A 25,498-nucleotide genomic window follows, 5' to 3' on the forward strand; every position below is an offset into this window, starting at 1 on the left:
TTACACTGGTGTTCCTTCATCATTTGATTTCATAGCATGGACTCTTCCCTGAAATTTTCCACATGGGTTTCTTAGCCCATTCTTGAACCAAATAACCAGGCCAGTACAAACAATTGTGAGACAAAAAGCACAGAGCATTCCAATTACACTTGAGGTTTTCATATAGGCTTTAGCCTGTACTGAAACTGGAGGTGGCCCACTGTCTATGCTACCTCCATAGCCTTTATTTTGGCAGTCTGGAGGAGCCCATCCAACATCACAGTGACAGTGTTTGAGAGTGTTACAAACTCCCCGATTGTGGCACATTGTGACATTACAGTCGTATTTCAAAATGGATACATTGAGACAACTACCCTGAATACACATCATGTTATTGCCACAAGGAGTACCATCCCTCACTGATCCAATATCATTTACCTTCATCCCAGAGTGGTAGTCAGTGCCCCAGCATTGATTAACTCCGGTGGAAGTATGAATTATTGTAGTGTGATCCTCCAAAGAAGGAATTTGAGTATTTTCACACTGGATACGGCCACACAGGCTATCCCCAGTATCACATTTCTTGTAAATTCCATGTTTAAGGCCACAGTTGCCAAAGCGATCACCTTTATTATTCACTTCTATGAAGCAAACTTCAGAAGCGACTGCTGCTCCACTGCCAAATATCATTTTGCACTGCATATCATGAGTTGTGCAGTTCCCATGATAACAATACACGCCATCATTGCACAGGGCGCCATCTTGCACATGCATGTCTTCTGGACAGTGCTCCCAAGTCCCATTGCAATATTCAGGGAGATCACAACTGCTAATCTTCTCTCTGCAAACAGTTCCACGTTGACGATACTGGCAGTTAGCACAGCACAGTCCAAAGGCACAAACAGCCGCAGGGCGCAACATACAATTAGCTTGACAGCAGGGATCTGACTTGCATTGTGTTTCTGACCCACAGTCACACTGCTCTCCCTTTTCCACTCTTTTGTTACCACAGGATTCAAATTTAAATGTTGTGTTAGTGTCTGGTGGGACAAATAAACACCCACTGTTTCTATAGTGGAAATAATCCTTGTAACTGCAGTTACTAAATGTATCACTCTCTGCTGCATAGGGTGCCATAATGCATTCAATCTTTCCACAATGACAAAATTGTTCATCATGCTGCATTCCAAGAACGTGTCCCAGTTCATGGGTAAATATGACAGACATATAAAACAAACTGGGAGTTCTATAGGATTCAATAGCACTTGCCCCATTCATGCTACATATAGTACCCATATATGCAAGTCCTACTGTTATCCCAAAATCTTTATAAGCAAATAAATGACCAACATCATTCTTTAAAATGTTAACTAAATTGTATGTTCTCCATTCATTAAATGAGGCAAGTGTGTCATCTGCTACATGGGAAATTTTTATGAGATTTTTTTGTGACCAGATCACTAAGCCTGTTATTGATACATGAACAGAAAGTGCATCAAACAATGAATTTGCAGCATGCACAATATCTAGAACTCGCAAGGTAATAAAAGATTCATTTCTGTGAAACTTCAAATATCGTTCATAATCAATCACAATTGCTACCTTAACATATCTCCTATGTGGCCACCAGGATTTTCCAAAAACGTCTTTGTTTCCAAGATTCTGTGTTTCAGGAATTATGTCCTTTTGATGAGTCTGTTGTTCCTCTCCTACTCCACAAATCATTCGGAGAGCCCCTTCCTCTACTTCTAACCGAAACACCACGTGTTGAAAGGTAGAAGATTCCTGGACCGGTTCAATTTCATAGGTCTTATTTTCCATTTGCAGGAGACCTCTCAGTCCTCCTGAACATGTACTGAGGGTGACTCGAGAAGAGGACTTTCTCTGTATAAATCCATGGTAGAAACAGTCATCCTTGATAAATGGATGATCCACCTGGAGATCTCCTGCTGTATCATAGGTGAAGACAGGAAAGGCCTTTGGGATGAAATTCCTTCTTTGCCTGAGGAACAGCACATGGGGATTTCCTTCAATGTCCAGGAGGTAGCTGACATGCTGGGGTTCTTCTTGCCCGTACTTGGGAGACAGCTTCCTCGGGATGATCACGTCATAAGAGGCATATCTGAAGCCATGAGGAGGTGCCTGTCTAGAAGCTGCATTTTGGATGATCTTCAGCAATACCACACTCAACAATGCCACACAGGTACTCATTTTCACAAAACGAGGGTAGGAACTGACCATATTTTGGAAAACGAAGAGAGATATTGACAGATAGAGATAGATAGATAGATAGATAAAGAGATAGAGAGGGAGGGAGGGGGGGAGAGAGAGAGGGAGAGAAAGAGAGAGAGAGAGAGAGAGAGAGAGAGAGAGAGAGAGAGAGAGAGAGAGAGAGAGAGAGAGAGAGAGAGACTTAAAGATTTGAAAATGAGGATTCTGAACATACCGGTAGCAACAGAAATGCAGTAGATTTTTGGAATGGAGGCGGAGTTTAAACAACCAGTGTAGAATAACTACCATTAATATCCTAGTACTCTTTAAGTTATCTAACAGGAATAAATTGTATATTTTCTATGGTTGGCCCAAGGTGTGAATTGAAGTTCAATAATTGAGTGGCTAGTGAAGTAGCCTATCACACCAGGAGACATGTGGCTTTGTTAGAGCTCAAAATCAATAACTTGCTGAAGCTTCTAATTTCTAATTCATGCTTATTTGGCTTTTCCTCCTTTCCTCCAGGTCATGAAAGACTAGTGCTCGACCACCTGAGAACAATCTGCTTTTAGGTCCCTTGCAATTTGCCTGCCGAGCAAATAGATTTACAGATGATGCTGTTAATATGACTCTGCACTACATCCTACAACATCTTGAATCTCCAAAGACATATGCAAGGGTCCTCTTTGTAGACTTCAGCTCAGCATTCAATACCATCATTCCAGATATTCTTATAACTAAACTAAATCAGCTAGCTGTACCTGACCACTCTTGTAAATGGATCATAAGCTTCCTAACAGACAGGAAGCAGCAGGACAAGCTAGGCAAAATCAAAACTTAAAATGGACACCTAACATCAAAAACATCACCAAGAAAGCTCAACAAAGAATGTTCTTTCTGAACTAACTCAGAAAGCTCAAACTGACCAAGGAGTTGCTGATCGAGTTCTACAGAGCAATTATGGAGTCTGTTATCTGCACCTCCATAACTGTCTTCTTTGGCTCTGCAACCAAACAAGACGAACATAGAATTCAACGGATAATTAGAACTGCAGAAAAAACAATTAATGCCAACCTGCCTTCCATTGAGGATCTGTATACTACAGACCCCTCACATCCTGGACATAAATTGTTTCAGGTTCTACCCTCAAAACGATACTATAGGGCACTGCACACCAGAACAACTAGACACAAGGACAGTTTTTTCCTGAATGCCATCACTCTGCTTAACAACCAATTCCCAACAACACTGTCAAATAATTTACTAAGACTGTATTACTATTATTCTTCTCTTCCTTACTAGTATCTATCTCTTCCCACTTATTACTATAACCATGTTGCTTTTATCTTTCAATTTATATTGTTTTTATTAGTTTCCTAGTCTCATTTGATAGCTTATTAGTAACCTTGACTATCACTAAGTGTTGTAACTTTTTATTCTTGAATGTATTTTATTCTCCTTATGTACACTGAGAACATATACACCAAAGACAAATTCCTTGTGTGTCCTATCACACTTGGCCAATAAAGAATTCTATTCTATTCTACTCTATTCTTTGGCTATAAAAGGATCTGAGGCTTTTTCATACCAAGTGGCTCAGTCTTTGCCTTAAGAATTTTCACAACTATTGGGGAGTGAGGCAGAATCTGTTAAAGACCACAAAGTTGCACTCTTAGCACAAACAACCCCAATTTTAAAGGCTGAACAGAATGTGGTTTTATGTTACGTGAAAGATCAACAAGAAGAATAATTGTCCTGTTCAAGAAAGATTGCATTCGATTCTATAGATTCTATGCATCTGATGTTGAATGGGATCAAAAGCCTACTAAAAATAGATTGTTTTGATGTCTTTGCTTCTTTTTTAACTTTTTCATTATCTCTTTCCAATGGTCTACAAATATTGTTTTATTTCTATGTGCCTGTTGATGGCTGATTTGTTTGAATACCAAGAATCCAAGAATTCCCTTGCACTTTGAGAATGAGCTTAGTCTAGGACAGTGATGGTGAACCTTTTTGGCATTGCGTGCCAAAAGTCTAAGCACGCGTGCGCTGTTGCGCTCCCGCGTGCCGGAACCCATAGTGCAATGCGCGCCCCCATTTATGCATGTGTGCACGACAACCCCCACGCTCCCTCTACACATGCGCCACACTGTGCATGCATGCCCCCCAATGCACCCCCCACACTTTTTCCAAGTGGGCCGGCATACTTCTTACCAGAGGACAACTAGGTACCAGCCCGTTCCCTGGTGAGACAGCTGTTCCCTGCCCGGCGCATGGTGCTGCCAAGATGGCTTGGCTGATGATCAGGCAACTCCAAAGTTTCCTGCTAAACTTGTTCTTTCTCTTGCCCGTCTTCTTTCCCTGTTTAAAAGAGCCGCGCTTGTAGGGGGGAGAGATCTGACTAAAGAGCTGTGCTTTAGCTGTGCTAAAGAGCTGCCTCCTGCCTTCCACGATCTCCAAAGTTTCTCCCCCATGGAATCCTAGCTTTTTCCTGCCTTCCACGATCTACAAAGTTTCTCCCCCATGGAATCCTAGCTTTCTCCTGCCTTCCACGATCTACAAAGTTTCTCCCCCATGGAATCCTAGCTTTCTCCTGCCTTCCACGATCTCCAAAGTTTCTCCCCCATGGAATCCTAGCTTTCTCCTGCCTTCCACGATCTCCAAAGTTTCTCCCCCATGGAATCCTAGCTTTTTCCTGCCTTCCACGATCTCCAAAGTTTCTCCCCCATGGAATCCTAGCTTTCTCCTGCCTTCCACGATCTCCAAAGTTTCTCCCCCATGGAATCCTAGCTTTCTCCTGCCTTCCACGATCTACAAAGTTTCTCCCCCATGGAATCCTAGCTTTTTCCTGCCTTCCACGATCTACAAAGTTTCTCCCCCATGGAATCCTAGCTTTCTCTTGCCTTCCCCGATCTCCAAAGTTCCTCTCCCATCGAATCCTAACTTTTTCCTGCCTTCCACGATCTCCAAAGTTCCTCCCCCAATAGAGTGCCTCCTGCCTTCCGTGTCTCCTCAGATTTTTGCAGTTTCTCCCCCCATCGTGTACTAGCTTTCTCCTGCTTTCCTGCCATGGAGAGGCATCTGCAGAGGGTAGAACCTGCAGAGATTGGGGAAGGCCCTGCCTCCATTCATGCGCAGCAGAGACCAGAAGACCAGCTGGCCGATTGGAGGTGCGCACATGTGCGGTGGACCTGGGCTGGGGCGATGGCTGGCATGCCAGCAGAAAGGGCTCTGCATGCCACTTGTGGCATGCATGCCATAGATTCTCCATCACTGGTCTAGGATGACCATTTCCCCATTCAAATTATGGTTGTGTCTGTCCATGTGTTTTGGGATTAAGGAGTTTTCATTGTGTCTTCTCGTTAGTGGGTGTTCATGGCTGTGCTGTGCTAGTCTTTTGCTGTATCTCATACCTAATAGTTGTTACAGTCCTTGTCAGAGTATATTCAGAGTATATTCATCAACTGGAATAGGACATGGTAACAAGGTCAGCCAATGTATAGGCATAGCAACTAAATCAGCCAATGAGGGCTGTTTGGGAACTGAGACAAACTGGAGCCAGGGCATCTTAGTCTCCAGCTTCTGAGTCTGTGCAGAGAAACTGAAACTAGTCTGCTCTGAAATGAAACAAGTCTGGATTTGCCTCTCTGCTGAACTGCTGCCTGTTAGTTTTGCTTGTAACTGCTACTACTTTGAAGAAGAATCTATATTGGTATTGTACATTTATCTTCATGTATTATATGTATATAAAGACATTAATGAATCCTGCTGAATCAGTTTACCTGTGTGTGCTTTCTGGATTTGATTTCTACTGCAAACACTGAGATGTTATGGGCTCAGAGCACACAGAAGACTGTATTGTAATTAAGCTGAAGGACTGCCTGTGTTAAAAGGAGAAACAAGGCAGAGAAAGCTTGCAGGATGGCTGCTGTTGAATTTAAGGAGAGTTCACTGCCTCGTTTGGGACAGAAGAACTAGTATTTGGGCTGCAAAGATGGAATGTTTTCTGAAGTCAAAGGAGCTCTGGGATATGGTTATTAATCCACTCCAGGCATTATCAGCTGCAGATCAGAGGCAGCATGATAAAGCAATGGTTTATATCATCTTAAGTTTAGAAGATGAACAATTTATCAATGTTGCTGATTTAAAGATTGCACATGAAGTCTGGCTGAAGTTAAGAAGTGTGCATGTGAGTGTGTCTGCATGCAATATTGTACAATTATCAAGAAAATTATACAGAGCCTGTTTGCAACCAGGAGAATCTGTGGAACAGCATTTTGTACAAATGCAAACTTTCTTTGTGGAGTTAGAACAGTGTGGAATGAATATTCTTGAGTCTCAAAGAGTGCTGCTGGTGTTAAACAGTCTGGATGAAATGTGGGACATTGTTTCTGCAATGTTTGAGTGCAAACCAGAGCAGGAGCTGCATTTGGAGGCTTTAAAGGCTTGTTTGGTTGCTGAGGAGCAGAAATGCCATTATAGAAAAAGCCACGAGGAGAAATTCCTGGGGAGGGGGCCCAAGGAGCAGAGAGAACAATGGAAAATTCCACAGACTGACTTATCTGCAGATACCCTAGCTACAGACAAGATGTCTGCAAAGAGAAATGTAGCAGCAGAAGGGATCAGAATACAGCCCAGCAAGCCCAGCAACAGAGGCGGTGCTTCATTTGTGGTGAAAATACACATTTGAAGAAGGACTGTTTGCAAGGAAAAAGTTATTTGCAAGACAAGAATTATGTGCAAGGAAGACAATTGCAAGATGGACAAATTGCTACTGCAAAAGTTGGCTATTGCAATAGCAGAGACAAATGGTTGATAGACAGTGGGGCAAGTCTAACAATTGTTAACAATTCTAAATTGTTTTTCAGTATGGATCCAGCTGCTGGAGATGCAATAGTCTTGGCAAATGGCCAGAAGGCTAAAGTCATTGGAAGAGGCAGTGTGCAAATTCCATATCTGGAAACGAGGTTTAATGATATATTATGTGTGCCAGAAATGGAGCATAATTTGCAGAGTGTCTCTAGTTTAGACAAACAAGGATTTGAGACCATATTTGTAAATGGGAGGTGTCTCATAAAGAGAAACAGGAATGTATGTGCACAGGGCATAAAAAAGAATAATCTTTATGTGTTGCGGGGACAAAAGGTTCAATGTGCACAAATATTTGGAAATGTGCCACAACACAATTCTTGCGTTCATCTCTTGTACAGGAAGCTTAGCCATACTAGCTTCTGAGTTTTGCAAAAGATGGACCAGTTTGGAGAAGGATTAAATTTAAAGGGATGTAAGGCATACTTGGACTGTGCAGTATGCAAATCATCAAAGTCCAAAGCATTCCCAGTAAGCAAGTGTAGCAAAAGGCAGACAACAAGAGCTCTAGAGCTGGTACATGCAGATTTGGTTGCACCAATGCAAGCCAGTTTGGGAGGAGCAAAGAATGTGCGGTTCATTGTAGATGACTACAGCAGGTTTGGGTTCTGCTATTTACTAAATAGAGGTACTACAGAAATTTAAGCAATGGGTAAGCTTCGTAGAAAGAAGATATAAACAGCAGGTATGTCAGCTGAAAACTGGCAGAGGTTCAGAATTTATGTCAAAAAGTTTTCAACAGTGGTTGGGACAGTTTGGTATAAAACACAGATGCACAAATCCATACACAGCAGCTGAGAATGGTATAGTTGAGAGATGAAATAGAGTCTTACAAACAACAAAGGACTCACTGCTGGAGGACTGTGGTCTGAGCAGGTCATATTGGGGTGAAGCCATGTTGACTGCTAATTATTTAATTAATAGGCTGTGGAATTCATCCATAAATGATACTCCATATGCAGTGCTATATGGGAGAAAACCATCTCTGGCACATTTAAGGGTTTTTGGAAGCAATCATGGGTGCATATTCCAAAAGCAGTTAGAAGTAAGGGACAACCAAAGGCTAGAAAGCTCAGGTTTATGGGCTATGAGCCAGGTTCTAAAAGCTATTGTATTAGCAATGGGAGCAAAAGAATAGTGATTTCCTGGTCTGCTAGCTTTCAGAGCAAAATTGGAAAAGAATTGATCGTATTTTTGGAATGATTTACTTAGTGACAATGATCCACTTAGTGATGGAAACTCACCTAGTGAGAGACTTCCGGTTGGTGCTGCAGGGACACAGACGGGGAAATGGCGAGCTCCGCTGAGCCCTGCCAAATCCCCTCTGCTAAGCTGCCGCCGATAGGTCTGCAGACCTCCCCTGTCTTGTAGGGACAGGGGGACAAGAAGGAATGCCTTGGGTGGCCGAGAGGAACGGGCAGGTTCCTCAGGGCCGGAGGCTTCTCCTTCACGCCGGCGGCAGCGGGACGGCAGCCATGGTGCTGCCTTGAAACTGCGGCAACCGGGAACAAGGATTGTGTTGGAGGAAGAAGATGAAGAAAGAGCAAAAATCAAGAAGCCGGGTGAGTGACACCAACCCAGCCAATAACGTACCTATTTGGAATTATTGGAAAATAAGACCCCAAAATTAAAAGCGGCTGTTGGACTGCGGGGCTTAAAGATTGAAAAGGAAAAAAAATGGGTAAAAGACCCAAATTGAATTTTGTTGCAGTAAATTTAAACTGTATGATTTGGTATTAATAAATTTTTGAAATTTGACTGTGCCTTTAACTGGAGTGGAGAGGAGAAATGGATATTCCTGAGAATTAATGCCTCCAAAAGAAAATGAAGCTAATGAAGATAGAGATGGATGGCTATAAAATAGCCATGGAGTCTGCAGTGATTAAACAGGGAAGTGGATTGAAGAAATTTCCCTTTCTGGGTGGAAAAGAAACATGTTAATTGGCTTTTTACCTTGGATTACTTGAAATTAATATTGGATATAAGGATTTTGGAGATTCCTACTCTGTCCCAGATGATTTTAAGAAAGAAGAAAGAAAGAACATTTTGGACTTTAACAATGGAGACTGACAAAACTAGGTGTGGCGTAGTTAACAAAGACAGGAAGCTGATGCACTATGCTTGGATCAGACATTTTAAAAGTTTTAAAGGGACATACAGAAATTCTTTACTTTGAACTGATGAACCTTGAAATAGAGCACTTTGTACAGAGAGGAAAAGGAAGAAAAGGAAGAATTAAAGTGGATAAATTTAAATGTGACTAACTGAAATGTAAAGTTTAAAAGCCTATGTATATATGATAAAGTTTAAAAGCCTAGGTATATATGATTTTTGGATAAAAACAGGAAGGGTTGTGAAATAATAAAAATAGAAAATAAGAGGTGGCTATTAAAATAGTGGATGATATCAAGGGGATAAAAATAATAAAGAAGAATATATTTTGAGGCAGGAAAATTTTAAGAAAATGTACTGTTTGATGTAATACGTTTTAATTTTAATTTGCAAACAAATGTTAAACTGATGAATAAGGATTGATTGAACAAAATACAAGATACACAGATGCTAGTGATTAGTATTGAATTAAGGTAATACAAGTTGGAAATGATGACTATTATGAAATATACTGAGACTTAAATTGAAAGAGCAGGATGGGAAAATGATATAAAACAGATAATTATATAACAGTTAAAATGTGTGGGATGGATACCAACTAGATAAGAGTTTAAGACTCGGTGGAAATATGTTGGAAATTAATTCAAAATGCTGGAAACAGCCAAACAAATAGGAGGAGAGTTGGAGGAAACTATGCTGGAAATCAGCCAAACAATGGAGGGAGTTAAGGAGGAGACTATGCTGGAAATCAGCCCACAAAATGCTGGAAACAGCCAAACAAATAGGAGGAGAGTTGGAGGAGATTGAGGAACTATTCTAAAATCAACTAAATAGTTGGTGTTTTGGAGGGGATCAAGCTGAGAATTAATCAAATAGAACAAGCTGGAAGATAGTTAAATATTAGAGGGAGATATAGTGGAAAATATATTAGAAATTGGAGTAAATAAAATATTCCTTTGAGAGAAATCTGTGTAATATGTAAACTGGGAGGAAAAAAAAACCTAAGGTAAACTGATTTGAGAATCAGGGTCAAAGGATTAAAATTAGATAAAATGTTGTTTTATAAAATATAATAAAAATGGAGTGGTATTGAATTGAAACTAAGAATAAATGGTGATAAAATTGTAAGGTAAACACTTAACAAGAGGTTAGAATATTGTAAAAATTATTTTGATATGACTTGTATGAGATATAAGGTAAAGAAGAAGAAAGATATGTTTAGAATTGTTATGCAGATGTAAAAATGAGTGAAAGTGAATTTGAAACTAATTTTGGATAGATATAATGGATTTATATAGATGAAAATGTGAAATTTGAGGTAAAATTGGTTTTTTCTTAAGTTTTGAATTTCTTTTTTATCTTCTTTTTTCTTCTTTTTTTGTTTATTTATAAAAGATGTAATGGAAATTGTGAATTGAGCTTGTGAAAGGAATGTAAGCGTGGTAACCATCAATGACCGGATCAAGATTTTTGCTCTTGAAAGTTATGTTTTTATGTTTAAATTTGAAAAAATAAATAAAAAATATTTACAAAAGAAAAAAAGAAACTCACCTAGTGACAGTGTCAGCGTTTGGGGAGGAGAAACTGAAAAAGATATGAAGTAAGAGAGGATTGAAGCACAGGACCAGTCAATGCCCTGCAGGTCAGAGCGATGGGACAAGGGGATTCCACCTGACAGTATTCTGCTAATAAAGTTAGCGTGTGTAATGTATGGTATGAGCCAAGAAACTATAAGGAAGTATTGGCATTACCTAAAATTGAACAAATAAAATGGAAAGAAGCCATGGACAAGGAAATGAAATCCATGGATGAACATAAAGTGTTCACGTCTATGGCTTTGCCACAGGGTAGCAAAGCTGTAGGATGCAAGTGGGTATACAAGAAGAAAGTACTGCCCAATAATGAGGTCCGGTATAAAGCAAGGTTAGTGGCACAAGATTTTTCACAGATGAAAAATGTGCACTATGATGAGGTATTTGCGCCAACTTTAAAGAGTGAAAGCATCAGGCTGGCACTAGCGTTGGCAGCGGCACATGGCCATAAAATTTGGCATTTTGAAATAACCACTGCATTCCTCAATGCAGAATTAGAGGAAGAAATGTACATGGTTCAAGCACCAGAGTATGAAAGTAAAAACTCTAACACAGTGTATAAATTGAACAAGGCCATTTATGGGCTGAAGCAGTCAGCCAGGAATTGGAATATATGTTTAGATACTGCATTGAAGGGTCTTGGGTTCAAGAGTTGCAAGGCTGATGGTTGCATATACACTGGAAAGTTACAAGGTGGGGATTGTCAACTATTAGCATTTGTGGATGATCTTTGTTTCATTGCAAAGGATGTATCACAGTAAAAGGGTTCTCAGGTATTTGAAAGGAACTGTGAATGTGGGTCTTCAAATACAGGTATCCGAAGAATATTAAGGTAATTCAATTTTGTTTCTTTCCAGTCATGAAGGGAGGAGTGTCAGAGTAAATTCATCAACTGGAATAGAAAATGGTAACAAGGTCAGCCAATGTATAGAAATAGCAACTAAGTCAGCCAATGAGGGCCGTTTGGGAGCTGAGACAGACTGGAGCCAGGGTGTGTCTTAGTCTGCAGCTTTGGAGTCTGTGCAGAGAAACTGAAACTAGTCTGCTCTGAAATGAAACAAGTCTGGATTTGCCTCTCTGCTGTACTGCTGCCTGTGTGTTTTGCTTGTAACTGCTACTACGTTGAAGAAGAATCTATATTGGTGTTGTACATTTATCTTCATGTATTATATGTATATAAAGAAGATAATGAATCCTGCTGAATCAGTTTACCGTGTGTGTGCTTTCTGATTTGATTTCTACTGCAAACTCTGATAGTCCTTACTCTGTATATTGTAGATGACTCCTGTTTTTTTATTTTTTCCGTGGGGTTACTGGGTGTTTGATTTACTTTGGTTTATACTTTGGAGGGCTTTAGTTGATTTATGTAGTATAATGATACCTTGTTATTGTAATAGTCAGTGGTACCAGAACACAAGGTCACCAGCAATCGACATGTAGATAAGCAGGGATTAAACCATGTTAAATCAAAGTTGAAACTATAATTTTCATTAGTGGCTGTAGCAATATTGTCCAAACTATGTTGAAGCCACATCAGACACAGTTGCAAAAATTGTACATTGGAACCAGAGGTAGATTTCAGCAGGTTCTGACAGTTCTGGAGAACCAGTAGCGGAAATTTTGAGTAGTTTGGAGAACCGGTAGTAAAAATTCTCACTGGCCCTGCCCCATCTATTCTCTGCCTCCCAAGTCCCAGCTGATCAGGAGGAAATGGGGATTTTGCAGTAACCTTTCCCTGGAGTGGGGAGGGAATGGAAATTTTACAGTATCCTTTCCCTGCCATGCCCACCAAGCCACACCCACCAAGCCACACCCACAGAACTGGTAGTAAAAAATTTTGAAACCCACCATTGATTGGAATGTATGTGAAAAGTTTGGCTTGATGGTTATCAACAATTACTAGGATCATATGCTTGAAAAGTTTTAGAAAAGATGCAGAAGAGATCTTGTGGGATTTTAAAATTCAGAACATGTAACTGAAAGACCCCTTTCATGGATTATTGCCTTGTCGTGGCAAAGGGGCTTGCATAGCTCAATGAAGCTATGAGCTATGCCGTGCAGGGCCACCCAAGATGTTCAGTTCATAACAGTGAGTTCTGACAAAATGTGATCCACTGGAGAAGGAAATGACAACCCACTCCAGTATCTTTGCCATGAAAACCCCATGGACAGTACCAAAAGGAAAAAAGATATGGCACCGGAAGATGAGCCTCTCAGGTCAGAAGGTGTCCAATATGCTACTGGGGAAGAGCAGAGGGCTAGTACTAGTAGCGCCAGAAAGAGTGAAGTGATTGGGCCAAAGCCGAAAGGACACTCAGTTGTGGATGCATCTGGTGGTGAAAGGAAAGTCCGATGCTGCAAATATTTTTTTTTATAGGAACCTGGAATGTAAGATCCATGAATCAAGGCAAGCTGGATGTGGTCAAATGAGATGACAAGACTGAACATCGACATTTTAGGAATCAGTGAACTAAAATGGACAGGAATGGGTGAATTTAATTCAAATTACCATCATGTATACTACTGCGGGCAAGAATTCTTCAGAAGAAATGGAGTAGCCTTCATAATTAATAAAAGAATAGGAAAAGCAATACTGGGATACAATCCCCAAAATGACAGAATGATCTCATTTCGAATCCAAGGCAAACTATTCAATATCACAGTAATCCAAGTCTATGCCCCAACCACTGGTGCTGAAGAGGATAAAATTGACCGGTTCTATGAAGCCCTACAGCCAGGGGTGAAATGCTCCCGGTTCGGACCGGATCACCCGATCCGGTAGTGATGGTGGCAGGTGGTTCGGAGAACCGGTAGCAAAAATCCCTGCCCCCCCCATGCCCAGCTGAGCTGTGCGATCATCAGAGGCATTTTTTAAAAACTTTTAAAAGCATTTTTTCTACAACCTCTTCGGCCGAAAAAATGCTTTTAAAAGTTAAAAAAAAAAAGCCTCTGATGATCGCATGGCTTAGCTGGGATGTCAGAAGATTTTAAAAGCATTTTTTCTACAACCTCTTCAGCTGAAGAGGTTGTAGAAGAAAATGCTTTAAAAAGCCTCTGACGATCCTAGCTGAGTTGCCTGATCGTCAGAGGCTTTTAAAAGCATTTTTCTGCAACCTCTTAAGGTTGTAGAAAAAATGCTTTTAAAAGTAAAAAAAAAGTTGGCCACGCCCACCCAGTCACATTACCCCACCCAAGCCACGCCCATAGAACCAGTAGTAACAAATTTTACATTTCACCATTGCCCACTTTATAGAATTAACACCAAAAATGATGTCCTTATCATCATGGGGGATTGGAATGTTAAAGTAGGAAGTCAAAAGATAACCAGTATAAAAGGCAAGTTTGGCCTTGGAGTACAAAATGAAGCAGGGCACAGGCTGATAGAATTCTGTCAAGATAGTACAATGGTCATGGCAAACACTCTTTTCCAACAACCCAAGAGATGACTCTACACATGGACATCACCAGACGGTCAACACAGAAATCAGATTGACTATGTGCTCTGCAGCCAAATATGGAGAAGCTCTATACAGTCAGTAAAAACAAGACCAGGAGCTGACTGTGGCTCAGATCATGAGCGTCTCGTTGCAAAATTTAGACTTAAATTGAAGAAAGTAGGGAAAAACACTAGGACACTCAGATATGAATTAAATCATATCCCTGATGAATATACAGTAGAGGTGACAAATAGATTTAAGGAATTAGATCTGATAGACAGAGTGCCAGAAGAACTATGGATGGAGGTTTGCAACATTGTACAAGAGGTAGCAACTAAAACCATCCCAAAGAAAAAGAAAGGCAAGAAAGCAAAATGGTTATCTGAGGAAGCTTTGCAAATAGCTGAGGAAAGAAGGGAAGCGAAAGGCAAGCAAGAAAGATGCACCCAGTTGAATGCAGAATTCCAGAGAATAGCTAGAAGAGATAAGAAAGCATTCTTATAATAACAAACAATTTGGTTCCAGAAAAAAATTATCCTGTAATCTACAACTACTACATTGCAAAAACATATGGACTACACTTCTCGATCAGGGCAAGGCAATAGACGCAATTTATATAGACTTCTGTAAAGCTTTTGATTCAGTGGTACACAACAAATTACTTCTAAAACTAAAATCCTATGGCATTTCTTGACTCCTACATAAATGGATAGCTGCCTTCCTGTCAAGCAGACAACAAGTGGTCAAAATAGGAAGCACTCTATCAATTACAGTGTCTTCTGTAAAATCAGTATGTATAAGATAACCGTAATCATTGTAACTGTCTCTAGTACGACTGGGAAATATTGGATATGTGTTGTTGCTGTTTACAAAGACTGAGCCGAAGAATGTGTTAAAGAGATTGGCTTTAACGGTTTCGTCAATACAATCTTCATTGTTTGGTACTTTTAGGGGTGGGATGGATCTCGAGTCTTTAAGTTTGTTGTTTACAAAATTATAGAAGGCATGGTTGGATTTTATGCGTAGAAGGTTTTCTTCTTGCTTGATTTGATAATTGGTGCATTCAGTCTTTATTTGTTGGCATAAGTTTTTGTAGCAGTTTTTGAAGTCAGCTACGTTGTTTGTTTTGTTTTTTCACCAAAGATATTTTTTCCTGGATTGTAATTTCCTTATTGTTATTGGTAGTTTATTTTTTCTGGTTTTGTGGGATATTAGTGGTATGTAAAGTTTAATGATTCTTTTGACTTCATGCAAGAAAATGTTGTAATGGTCGTCAGGAGTATTAGAGCCAGAGAATAGATTTTGCCAATCAAGATAGGAGAGTTCATTGTCTATGAAATCATAGTTGGTTGTTTTAAAGTTATAACTGGGAATCCCATTATGATGACTTTTGAGAGGGCGTAAATTGAGACAAAAGTCTATCATGCTGTGGTCGCTGTTGGAGAATGGTTCTTTTATTTGTATTCAACAAATTGAATTTAGACTGTTGCAGAAGATGAGATCAAGACAGTTGTTGAGTCTAGTGTTGTTAGTTACTAGTTGATCAAGACCCAGATTAGTTACAGTATTGTACAGGGTTGCTTGTATAGGTTCAGTTGTACATTCATTTAGGGTCCAATTAATAAGAGGTAGATTGAGGTCACTAAGAAAAATAAGAGGGTGTGGGCAGGAGGCTGCCCATGTTAGTAGTGAAGTTAACTTGTTCGCATATTCAATGTCGTAATCTGAGGCTCTGTAACAAAATAAGAATCAAAATGTGGTATTTAAGGACAGGTCGCAGACGACGGTCTCAGGAAGAGCACGTTCCCATGTAACTTATTTTCCCCGTGAATATTTTTTAGACGTAAGGACTTTTTGTAGAAGATAGCAACACTACCTCCTCTACAGATTTCACGATCTGACCGGAAAACATGATAATCTCTTACTGTAGTAATGGAGTCAGAGACGAATGTATTCAGCCAAGTTTCACAGGTAAATATAATGTTGAATATTTAGTATTTAGTAAGAGGAGGAATTCAAGTATTTTATTTACAAGGCTTCTTGCATTAAGTAGCTTGCATTTAAAGTCGGTAGTAGTTGTTATAGAGGAAGTTTGGGGCGTGCGTGCCTAGTTTTGGATGATGGGGGAAAGAGAGTCCATTATAATTTTTGTGGAGTAGAAAAAAATAAGGAAGGATGTGTACGAATCAGAAGTTGAAAGATTCTGACCATAACAACAATACATGGAATTCTTTGGAATATGGGTTGAGCTTAATACAGCAAGAAAAAAACTGACAGCCAAAGAATAGACAATACTGAGTTTTGAATTTGAGCACATGCCCCTTACAGGAAAGTTGGAAACAATCCATAAATGGGCCAATACAGGCCAGAGACTTTGCTTGTTTAAAAGATACTTGAGATGCTCTATTATTGGAATGACCAATGATAAAGGGGACAGGAACAAGCATCCTTCAAATTTTTCATCAATCCTGGAAAGAAATGTTCTGATTTTCAGCAAGAGAAGAACAGGTTTAACCTATTATTGTGACTGACTGGATTAATTCTTAGTGAGAACAAAAATATTCTAGCAGACAATGAAGCAGTAATAAAAGAGCTGATGGATTTTAATTGTGCTTTGTTGCTAGTACAGCTTTCTGCATGTTGATAGGAACTAGTAACCTGGGACAAGGTAAATTAACTCTTCCTCCCAAAGTTGAACTTGGAGTTTTAAACTAAAAAAATTAAAACAATTTAATTTAATTTAATACATTGAAATTCTAGATGCCTTTTTAAAAATTGACTGTTAATTCTTGTGATTATACTGGATGCATTGTGCATTCTAAGCAAGCGTGAGTTTTACTGGTGTTCCTTCATCTTTTGATTTCGTAGCACACAAGGCAGTGAAGGACTGGCAGCTAAACTTAGTAGCAATGGGATCTTGGTCACCAGAGAGTCAAGATGTGGCTTTTTAAAGAAAAACCATAAATTGAGTCACATAGCAATGGATCAAGGAAGGAACAGATCTTTGTGCAAGAACATCTGCTGCATTTGGAGCTGACTCACTGGTGGACTTTCTTCTTGTTAGTACAGTACTCTGGATCTCTGTTGAATGTAAGCACAATTGGCCAGCCTTGGAAGCAAAAGGGAAGGCTGTCCAGTTAACATTCTCATTATGGTGGAGAATGGGGAGGGAGCCACACTGGGGCTGTCCTCATGACTCTTTGTCCGGTGAGCTTGAGTATATTTTTTGAATAACCTATCTAGGGCAAATGCCCTACAGGTATCCAGAGAAGGGAGGAGGAAGAAAGGAAGAATCAACATGGCTTTCTTTGTTGAGGTACCATTAAAATGTGATTGATTCTTGGTTCTGGGTAAGAGCCAAAAGACAACTTGGTGGTAAATGAATGAAGGGAACCCTCTACCAGATTAAGAGGAGCCTTGGTAGTACAGGGGTTTAAGGCACTCTGTTATTAAGCTGGTTATTAAGACCAGCTGCCTGCAATTACTGCAAGGTTCGAATCTCGCCAAGGCTCAAGGTTGACTCAGCCTTCCATCCTTTCTAAGGTAGGTAAATTGAGGACCCAGTTGTGGGGGCAATAAGCTGACTTTGTATAAATATACAAAAGGATGAAGGCTATTGCTGAGCACATTGTAAGCCGCCCTGAGTCTTCGGAGAAGGGCGGCATATAAATCAAATTAAAAAAAAAAAAAAAGAGCAGCAGGGGAGGGAGCCTACGAGAGTTGGTTTATATGAAGGTGTTTCTCTCTCTCTCCCTCCCTCCCTCCCTCCCTCCCTCTCTCTCTCTCTCTCTCTCTCTCTCTGTATGTTTGTGTGTGTGTGTGTGTTTTGCAGTGTATGAGGAAGTGGTAGATGGGTACACTGATGACACTGAATTATTGTTTCCAGTGGGGTCAAAACCTAAACAACCTTTTATTTAAAACAGAGCAATCATAATAGAACTGATGAGAACAGTTATTGCTTGAGATATCTTCAGTTCAGACACTTCCTTTTCAAGGCTAATCCTGGGGGGTTATTTTTTTGTTACAAATCAGAGATTTCCTGAACTCATTCTGACAGAACTTAGCTTATCGCAAGGTTTCTTCACCTTCAAAGAAGCCAATTTTTTCTCTTTTTTAAAAAAATAAATTTTTATTAGAGTATAAATATTAAAAAAAAAACATGACATGACAGACACACAACAAACATTTATACAACATATAAACAAAAAGAAATTATGTTTCCTTCTTAAGCATTGTTTCAAAGTGACATTCTGCTTGTTATATATTTCTTCACCTCTCCTTAGTGTAATGACATTTTCTATACCGGTAATATTTCCCCTCTAGGTATTTTGTTTATTTCTAATTTTTAACCAATTATACCACTTATTCCATATTTTATAGTAATCTGATTCTTCTCTTTCTTGTATTTCTTTAATGATGAAATTATTATGGATGTGTACAGTATTGTGAAGCTACTCAATGACTATTGGAGAAATATATGCAAAAAATTGGAAGCAAGAAGGGTCGGTGTGCAGTGCTGTGTTGGCAGCTCATATTCTCTATCATCAACAATGCCTCTTGATCTTTCTTTGACATCCAATGTACTGTTGGTATAGCTGGCTATTGTTTGAGGTATCTTCAGTTCAGATGCTTCCTTTTCAAGCCTATCCTGGGGAGTTATTTTTCATTACAAATCAGAGATTTACTCAACTCATTCTCACAGAATGTATCACAAGGTTTCTTCACTTTCAAAGAAGCCAAATTTTTCAAAAGGAAATGTGTCGGGGAGACATCTTTAAACCATTGAAATTTCAAATTTCTTTATTTTTCAATTTGACTATTAATTCCTGTGCTTATACTGGATATGTTGTTCATTCTTAGCAAGGGTGAGTTACACTGGTGTTCCTTGATCATTTGCTTTTGTAGCATGGACTTTTCCCTGAAATTTTCCAAAGCGGTTTCCCAGTCTATCTTTGAACCAGATAATAAGGCCAGTAGAAACAATTATGAGACAAAAAGCACAGAATATTCCAGCTACAACTGAGGTTTTCATATAAGCTTTAGCCTGTACTGAAACTGGAGGTGGCCCACTGTCTATGCTACCTCCATAGCCTGTATTTCTGCAGTCTGGAGGGGCCCATCCAACATCACAGTGACAGTGTTTGAGAGTGTTACATACTCCCCGATTGTGGCACATTGTGACATTACAGTCGTAGTTCAGAATGGACACATTGAGACAACTACCCTCAATGCACATCATGTTATTGCCACAAGGAGTACCATCTCTCACTGCTCCAATATCATTTACCTTCATCCCAGAGTGGTAGTCAGTGCCCCAGCATTGATTAACTCCGGTGGCTGTATGAATTATTGTAGTGTGATCACCCAAAGAAGGCATTTGTATATTTTTACATTGGATACGGCCACACAGGCTATCCCCAGTATCACATTCCTTGTAAATTCCATGTTTAAGGCCACAGTTGCCAAAGCGATCACCTTTATTATTCACTTCTATGAAGCAAACTTCAGAAGCGACTTTTGATCCACTGCCAAATATCATTTTGCACTGCATATCATGAGTCGTGCAGTTCCCATGATAACAATACACGCCATCATTGCATACGGCGCCATCTTGCACATGCACGTCTTCTGGACAGTGCTCTGAGGTCCCATTGCAATATTCAGGGAGATCACAACTGCTAATTTCCTCTCTGCAAACAGTTCCACATTGACGATACTGGCAGTTAGCACAGCACAGTCCAAAGGCACAAACAGCCGCAGGGAGCAACATACAATTAGCTTGACAGCAGGGATCTGACTTGCATTGTGTTTCTGACCCACAGTCACACTGCTCTCCATTTTCCACTCTTTTGTTACCACAGGATTCAAATTTAAATGTTGTGTTAGTGTCTGGTGGGACAAATAAACAGTCAGTGTTTCTACGGCGGAAGTAATCCTTATAACTGCAATTACTAAATTTATCAGTCTCTGCTGCATAGGGTGCCATAATGCATGTACTCTTTCCACAATGACAATATTTTTTATCATGTCCCATTCCAAGAGCATGACCCAGTTCATGGGCAAATATTTCAGAAAACAAAAATAAACTGCGAGTTCTATACGATATAATACCACTTGACCAGTGACTGCTACATATAGTTCCAATAAAGGCACGTCCTATTTCTCCCACAAAAGGCTTATATGCAAATAAGTGAGCAACATCATTTCTTAAAATTTTAAGCAGGTGGTTTCTTCTCCAAATATTAAACAATATAAGTGTTTTATCTGCTGAAGTGGTAATGTTTATGGGGTTGTTTTGTGACCAGATCATTAAGCCTGTTATTGACAGATGAACAGAAAGTGGGTTATAGAATGAATTTGCAGTGTGGACAATATCTAGAACTCGCATAGTAATAAAAGATTCATTTCTGTGAAACTGCAAATATCGTTCATAATCAATCACAATTGCTACCTTAACATATCTCCTATGTGGCCACCAGGATTTTCCAAAAACGTCTTTGTTTCCAAGATTCTGTGTTTCAGGAATTATGTCTTGTTGATTACTCTGTTGTTCCGCTCCTACTCCACAAGCCATTCGGAGAGCCCCTTCCTTTACTTCTAACCGAAACACCACGTGTTGAAAGGTAGAAGATTCCTGGACAGGTTCAATTTCATAGATTTTATTTTCCATTTGCAGGAGACCTCTCAGTCCTCCTGAACATGTACTGAGGGTGACTTGAGAAGAGGACTTTCTCTGTATAAATCCATGGTAGAAACAGTCATCCTTGATAAATGGATGATCCACCTGGAGATCTCCTGCTGTATCATAGGTGAAGACAGGAAAGGCCTTCGGGATGAAGTTCCTTCTTTGCCTGAGAAATACCACCTGGGGATTTCCTTCAATGTGCAGGAGGTAGCTGACATGCTGGGGTTCTTCTTGTCCGTACTTGGGAGACAGCTTCCTCGGGATGATCACGTCATAAGAGGCATATCTGAAGCCCTGAGGAGGTGCCTGTCTAGAAGCTGCATTTTGGATGATCTTCAGCAATACCACACTCAACAATGCCACACAGGTACTCATTTTCATAGAATGAGGATAGGAACTGACCTTATTCTGGAAAAGGGGGGGAGAGAGAGAGAGAGGGAGGAAGGGAGGGGCAGAGAGAGAGACAGAGAGGAAAGGAGGGAAGGAGGGAGAAAGAAAGAAAGAAAGGGAGAAGTATGGAGATACACACACACACACACACACACACACACACACACACACAGAGGGAGGGAGAGAGAGAGAGAAAGAAACAGAGAGAGAGAAACAGAGAGAGAGAAACAGAGAGAGAAAAACCTGTTTGAAACTGAGGATTCTGAACATACCGGTAGCAACAGAAATGCAATGTTTTTTTGGAATGGAGGCGGAGTTTAAACAACCAATGTAGAATAACTACTTTTCATATCCTAGTGTTCTTTAATTTATCTAACAGGAATTAGATAATTGTATATTTTCTATGGTTGGCCCAAGGTGTGAATTGAGGTTCAATAATTTGAGTGGATAGTGAAGTAGCCTATCACATCAGGAGACATGTGGCTTTGTAAGAGCTCAAAATCAATAACCTGCTGAAGCTTCTAATTTCTAATTCATGCTTATTTGGCTTTTCTTCCTTTCATCCAGGTCATCTTTGAGTATAAAAGGGTCTGAGGCTTTTTCATACCAAATGGCTCAGTCTTTGCCTTAAGAATTTTCACAACTATTGGGGAGTGAGGGAGAATCTGTTAAAGACCACAAAGTTGCAATCTTAGCACAAACAACCCCAATTTTAAAGGCTGAACAGACTGTGGTTTTATGTTACGTGAAAGATCAACATGAAGAATAATTGTCCTGCTCAAGAAAGATTGCATTCGATTCTATGGATTCTATGCATCTGATGTTGAATGGGATCAAAAGCCTACTAAGAATAGATTCCAAAAATGAATGTTTTGGTATCTTTGCTTTTTCATTATCTCTTTCCAATGGTCTTCAAATATTGTTTTATTTTTAGGTGCCTGTTGATGGCTGATTTGTTTGAATACCAAGATTCCAAGAATTCCCTTGCACTTTGAGAATGAGCTTGGTCTAGGATGACCATTTCCCCATTCAAATTATGGTTGTGTCTCTCCATGTGTTTTGGGATTAAGGAGTTTTCATTGTGTCTTCTCGCTGCTAGTTGGTGTTCATGGTTGTGCTGTGCTAGTCTTTTGCTGTCTCTTCTGCTGTCTGTCATACCTAATAGTTGTTACAGTCCTTACCCTGTATACAGGGGTGAAATCTACTTACCTTCTCTACTGGTTCGGAAGTGCGCACTTTGGTTTACTTTGGAGGGCTTTAGTTGATTTATGTCCTATGATGAATTCTTGTTATTATAATAGTCAATGGCACCAGTACACATGGTCACCAGCAATTGACACCTATATAAGCAGGGATTAAACTGGGTTAAATCAAAGTTTAACTATAATTTTCATTAGTGGCGGTAGCAAAATTGCCCAAACTGAGTTGAAGACACATCAGACACAGTTGAAAAAATTGTACATTGGAACATGTGAAATGTGAAATGTTTGGCTTGACCGTTATCTACAATTACTAGGACCATATGCCTGAAAAGTTTTAGAAAAGATGAGGAAGAGATCTTGTGGGATTTTAAAATTCAGAACATGTAACTGAAAGACACCATAGCCAGCATTACTATTATTGAAAAATAAGAAAGTGTGATTTGTAGATATACTGTAACAATATTGGGACATAGTCAATATGATGAAAAACAATTGGAAAAAGTAAAAACAAACAGAAAATCAAGGGTTTTTTTAAAAAAGAAAAGGAACAACCATTAAGGCAATGGTAATCAAAGCTCTTTGAGTGATACCTAAGGGATTTACCAAATAATTGGAAGTGTTACATTTATTGGACTTGACATTTCTGACTGCAAACTCCCCCACCAGCCCAACTGTATCTCCAGGTATCCAAAGCCTTTAGTTAGATCAGTGGAACAAACCCCATTCACTGTAAGAATAGGGAAAATCATCAACATCATCTTTTGATTATTTCCTGGTGATGGTTGGATTGTGAATTGGTGGAAGTGTGGGTGTGCTACACAGTTACACAGATGTACACTTTCTACATCTACTCCAACCACCCTCCTAAAATAAAAGCATATGTATAAATATCCTTTCCTCATTTGCTCCTCTAGGCTGGGGCTTTTCAAATTGAACTTAAATGGTTTCCCAAATGTGTTAAGGGAAAGCTTCTGCAAGAATCAAAGGGAAAAAAATCCATTGTCAAAGAAACTGACTTGGCACACAACATGGATTGAACAAACTGTTACAGTTCTTGAAGAAGTGCTGTCGTCTTCCTTTTTCCTCTCAATCCATGTGTTGCTGTTTCCCTGGTCATCTTCCTCAGAAAAAGTTTTCAGGGCTCTCAACTGGAATTTCTAGGAAAAGCAGCACTGTGAATTTCTATGATACTGTAAATGTAGCAGAAAAAGATGGGGAGTGGAAGTCAACATACATGTGGCACTTTAGACCTGGTTAGTTTTTATGGGCAGATGCCTTGAAGAAAACAGCTCCTCCCAGTCTAGAAGCAATAACTATTAAGAAATATGACAGCAGTTTCTTCTAGGTATTCTACATTATGAAGGAAAACATCAAAAGATACTTTGAAAGCTTTATTTAAGTCCAGGGATTTTTGGAAAGCAAATTAATGGATAAATATAACATAAATGTACTGGGGACAAATAAGTAATACAAGCCTTTGGACTGTCAAAGCAAAAGCAGAAATGTTGCAGCATGTGGAATAAACGAGGAAGTATGATGTTTCAGAAAAAGGAGCGATGAGAAGAAAAAGCTGGTTTTGGCATTGGATATTCAGAGGAGTGGCAATGAATGGAAGTTCACAAGCAGAGCAGGAACACAAATAAGAAACGTAATGTTGCAGAAATCTACAAAGAACTATGAAACAAACATCTCAAGAAGGCTATTTCACATGTTTCCAGCCAAGATTCGGTCCTCACTGACAGCTGTTAAAAACATCTTCCTGACCTATTTAGTAGTCTTTTGTGATCTTTTCCTACTAACAAGAGCATGCTGATTGCACAAGTGATCCCTGGTGTGAAGAAGATGATTCTATCAAATGAGGACAAAAAATACAAAGATATAGTTTTACTAGTAGTAGAGATGAAAGAGATTTATCTCTGGGTTATGAGGAAGTGTCATTGATCATTTCCTACTGACACAACTCCAACTATGACTGTCCAATTGGAGAAGGTTACCACAGGATTTAGTTTCTCTCAGTAGTTTCTATTGAAAGTTATGAATTAATTTTAGAACTGTTTACCTCTTTTGTGATACAGAAATTCAGATAAAAAGGATGCCTCTTTAATAAAATTAATATATATCAGAAGTCCTTTCCTTTCAAAGAAAGGTTTTTCATAAATCAATCTGAAAGAAAAATCATGTTAAAATGGAATGTAAACATTAAGATGCCACCCCACCCCCCCAAGTTAGTTCATTTAGTCTTTATCCATGGCTTCCAAGATTTTTATCTGATACCTTGTATGTTGTTATGTTTTATGATTTAGTGTTGATATTCTTCTTCTGCTGATTCTGTTGGATACCCCTCAGTTTACTAAACACGTACATTAGTGTATTTCTGAAATGTACAACCACGGCAACAGAAATAACAGCACCACAAAGGCCATATATTAAACTTCCTATCACTCTAGTTTTTTGCAAAATGTCTACCCACATCCAGTTGTCCAGGTGATCCAAGAACAAAAACTGACACCCAAAGAATAGACAATATTGAGTTTTGAATTTGAGTGCATGCCCCTTACAGGAAAGTTGGAAACAAGACATAAATGGGCCAAAACAGGCCAGAGACTTTGCTTGTTTGAAAGATACTTGAGATGCTCTATTACTGGATTGATCTATGATAGAGAGGACAGGAACAAGCACCCTTCAAATTTTTCATCAATCCTGGAAAGAAATGTTCTGCTTTTCATTAAGGGAAGAACAGGTTTAACCTATTATTATGACTGACTGGATTAATTCTTAGTGAGAACAAAAATATTCTAGCAGACAATGAAGCAGTAATAAAAGAGCTGATGGATTTTAATTGTGCTTTGTTGCTAGTACAGCTTTCTGCATGTTGATAGGAACTAGTAACCTGGGACAAGGTAAATTAACTCTTCCTCCCAAAGTTGAACTTGGAGTTTTAAACTAAAAAAATTAAAACAATTTAATTTAATTTAATTTAATACATTGAAATTCTAGATGCCTTTTTAAAAATTGACTGTT

The 25,498-nt window shown here is 39.3% G+C and overlaps 3 protein-coding genes across 3 annotated transcripts in view; all 3 read right to left on the bottom strand.

Moving 5' to 3' along the window:
- On the bottom strand, positions 1-2,220 carry LOC139307913 (disintegrin and metalloproteinase domain-containing protein 20-like). The gene has a single exon (XM_070931269.1). The coding sequence runs from the start codon at positions 2,218-2,220 to the stop codon at positions 1-3; it is 2,220 nt and encodes a 739-aa protein (XP_070787370.1).
- A 16,850-nt stretch (positions 2,221-19,070) lies between these two features.
- On the bottom strand, positions 19,071-21,260 carry LOC139307914 (disintegrin and metalloproteinase domain-containing protein 20-like). Its single transcript, XM_070931270.1, has one exon. It carries the CDS (start codon positions 21,258-21,260, stop codon positions 19,071-19,073), a length of 2,190 nt encoding a protein of 729 aa, XP_070787371.1.
- Positions 21,261-24,210: 2,950 nt separating this feature from the next.
- The window catches only part of LOC139313983 (disintegrin and metalloproteinase domain-containing protein 20-like), a 31,031-nt gene continuing 29,743 nt past the window's right edge, over positions 24,211-25,498 (bottom strand). Inside the window, exon 3 of the mRNA XM_070939492.1 lies at positions 24,211-24,325. Within this exon, the coding sequence (XP_070795593.1) occupies positions 24,242-24,325 (84 nt within the window). The 3' untranslated portion in view covers positions 24,211-24,241. The remainder of the gene's footprint in view (positions 24,326-25,498) is intronic.

The sequence above is a fragment of the Pituophis catenifer genome, unplaced genomic scaffold (genome assembly GCF_029215685.1).
Source record: "Pituophis catenifer annectens isolate HBS135680 unplaced genomic scaffold, rPitCat1.0.hap2 SCAF_1, whole genome shotgun sequence".
NCBI lineage: Eukaryota > Metazoa > Chordata > Lepidosauria > Squamata > Colubridae > Pituophis > Pituophis catenifer.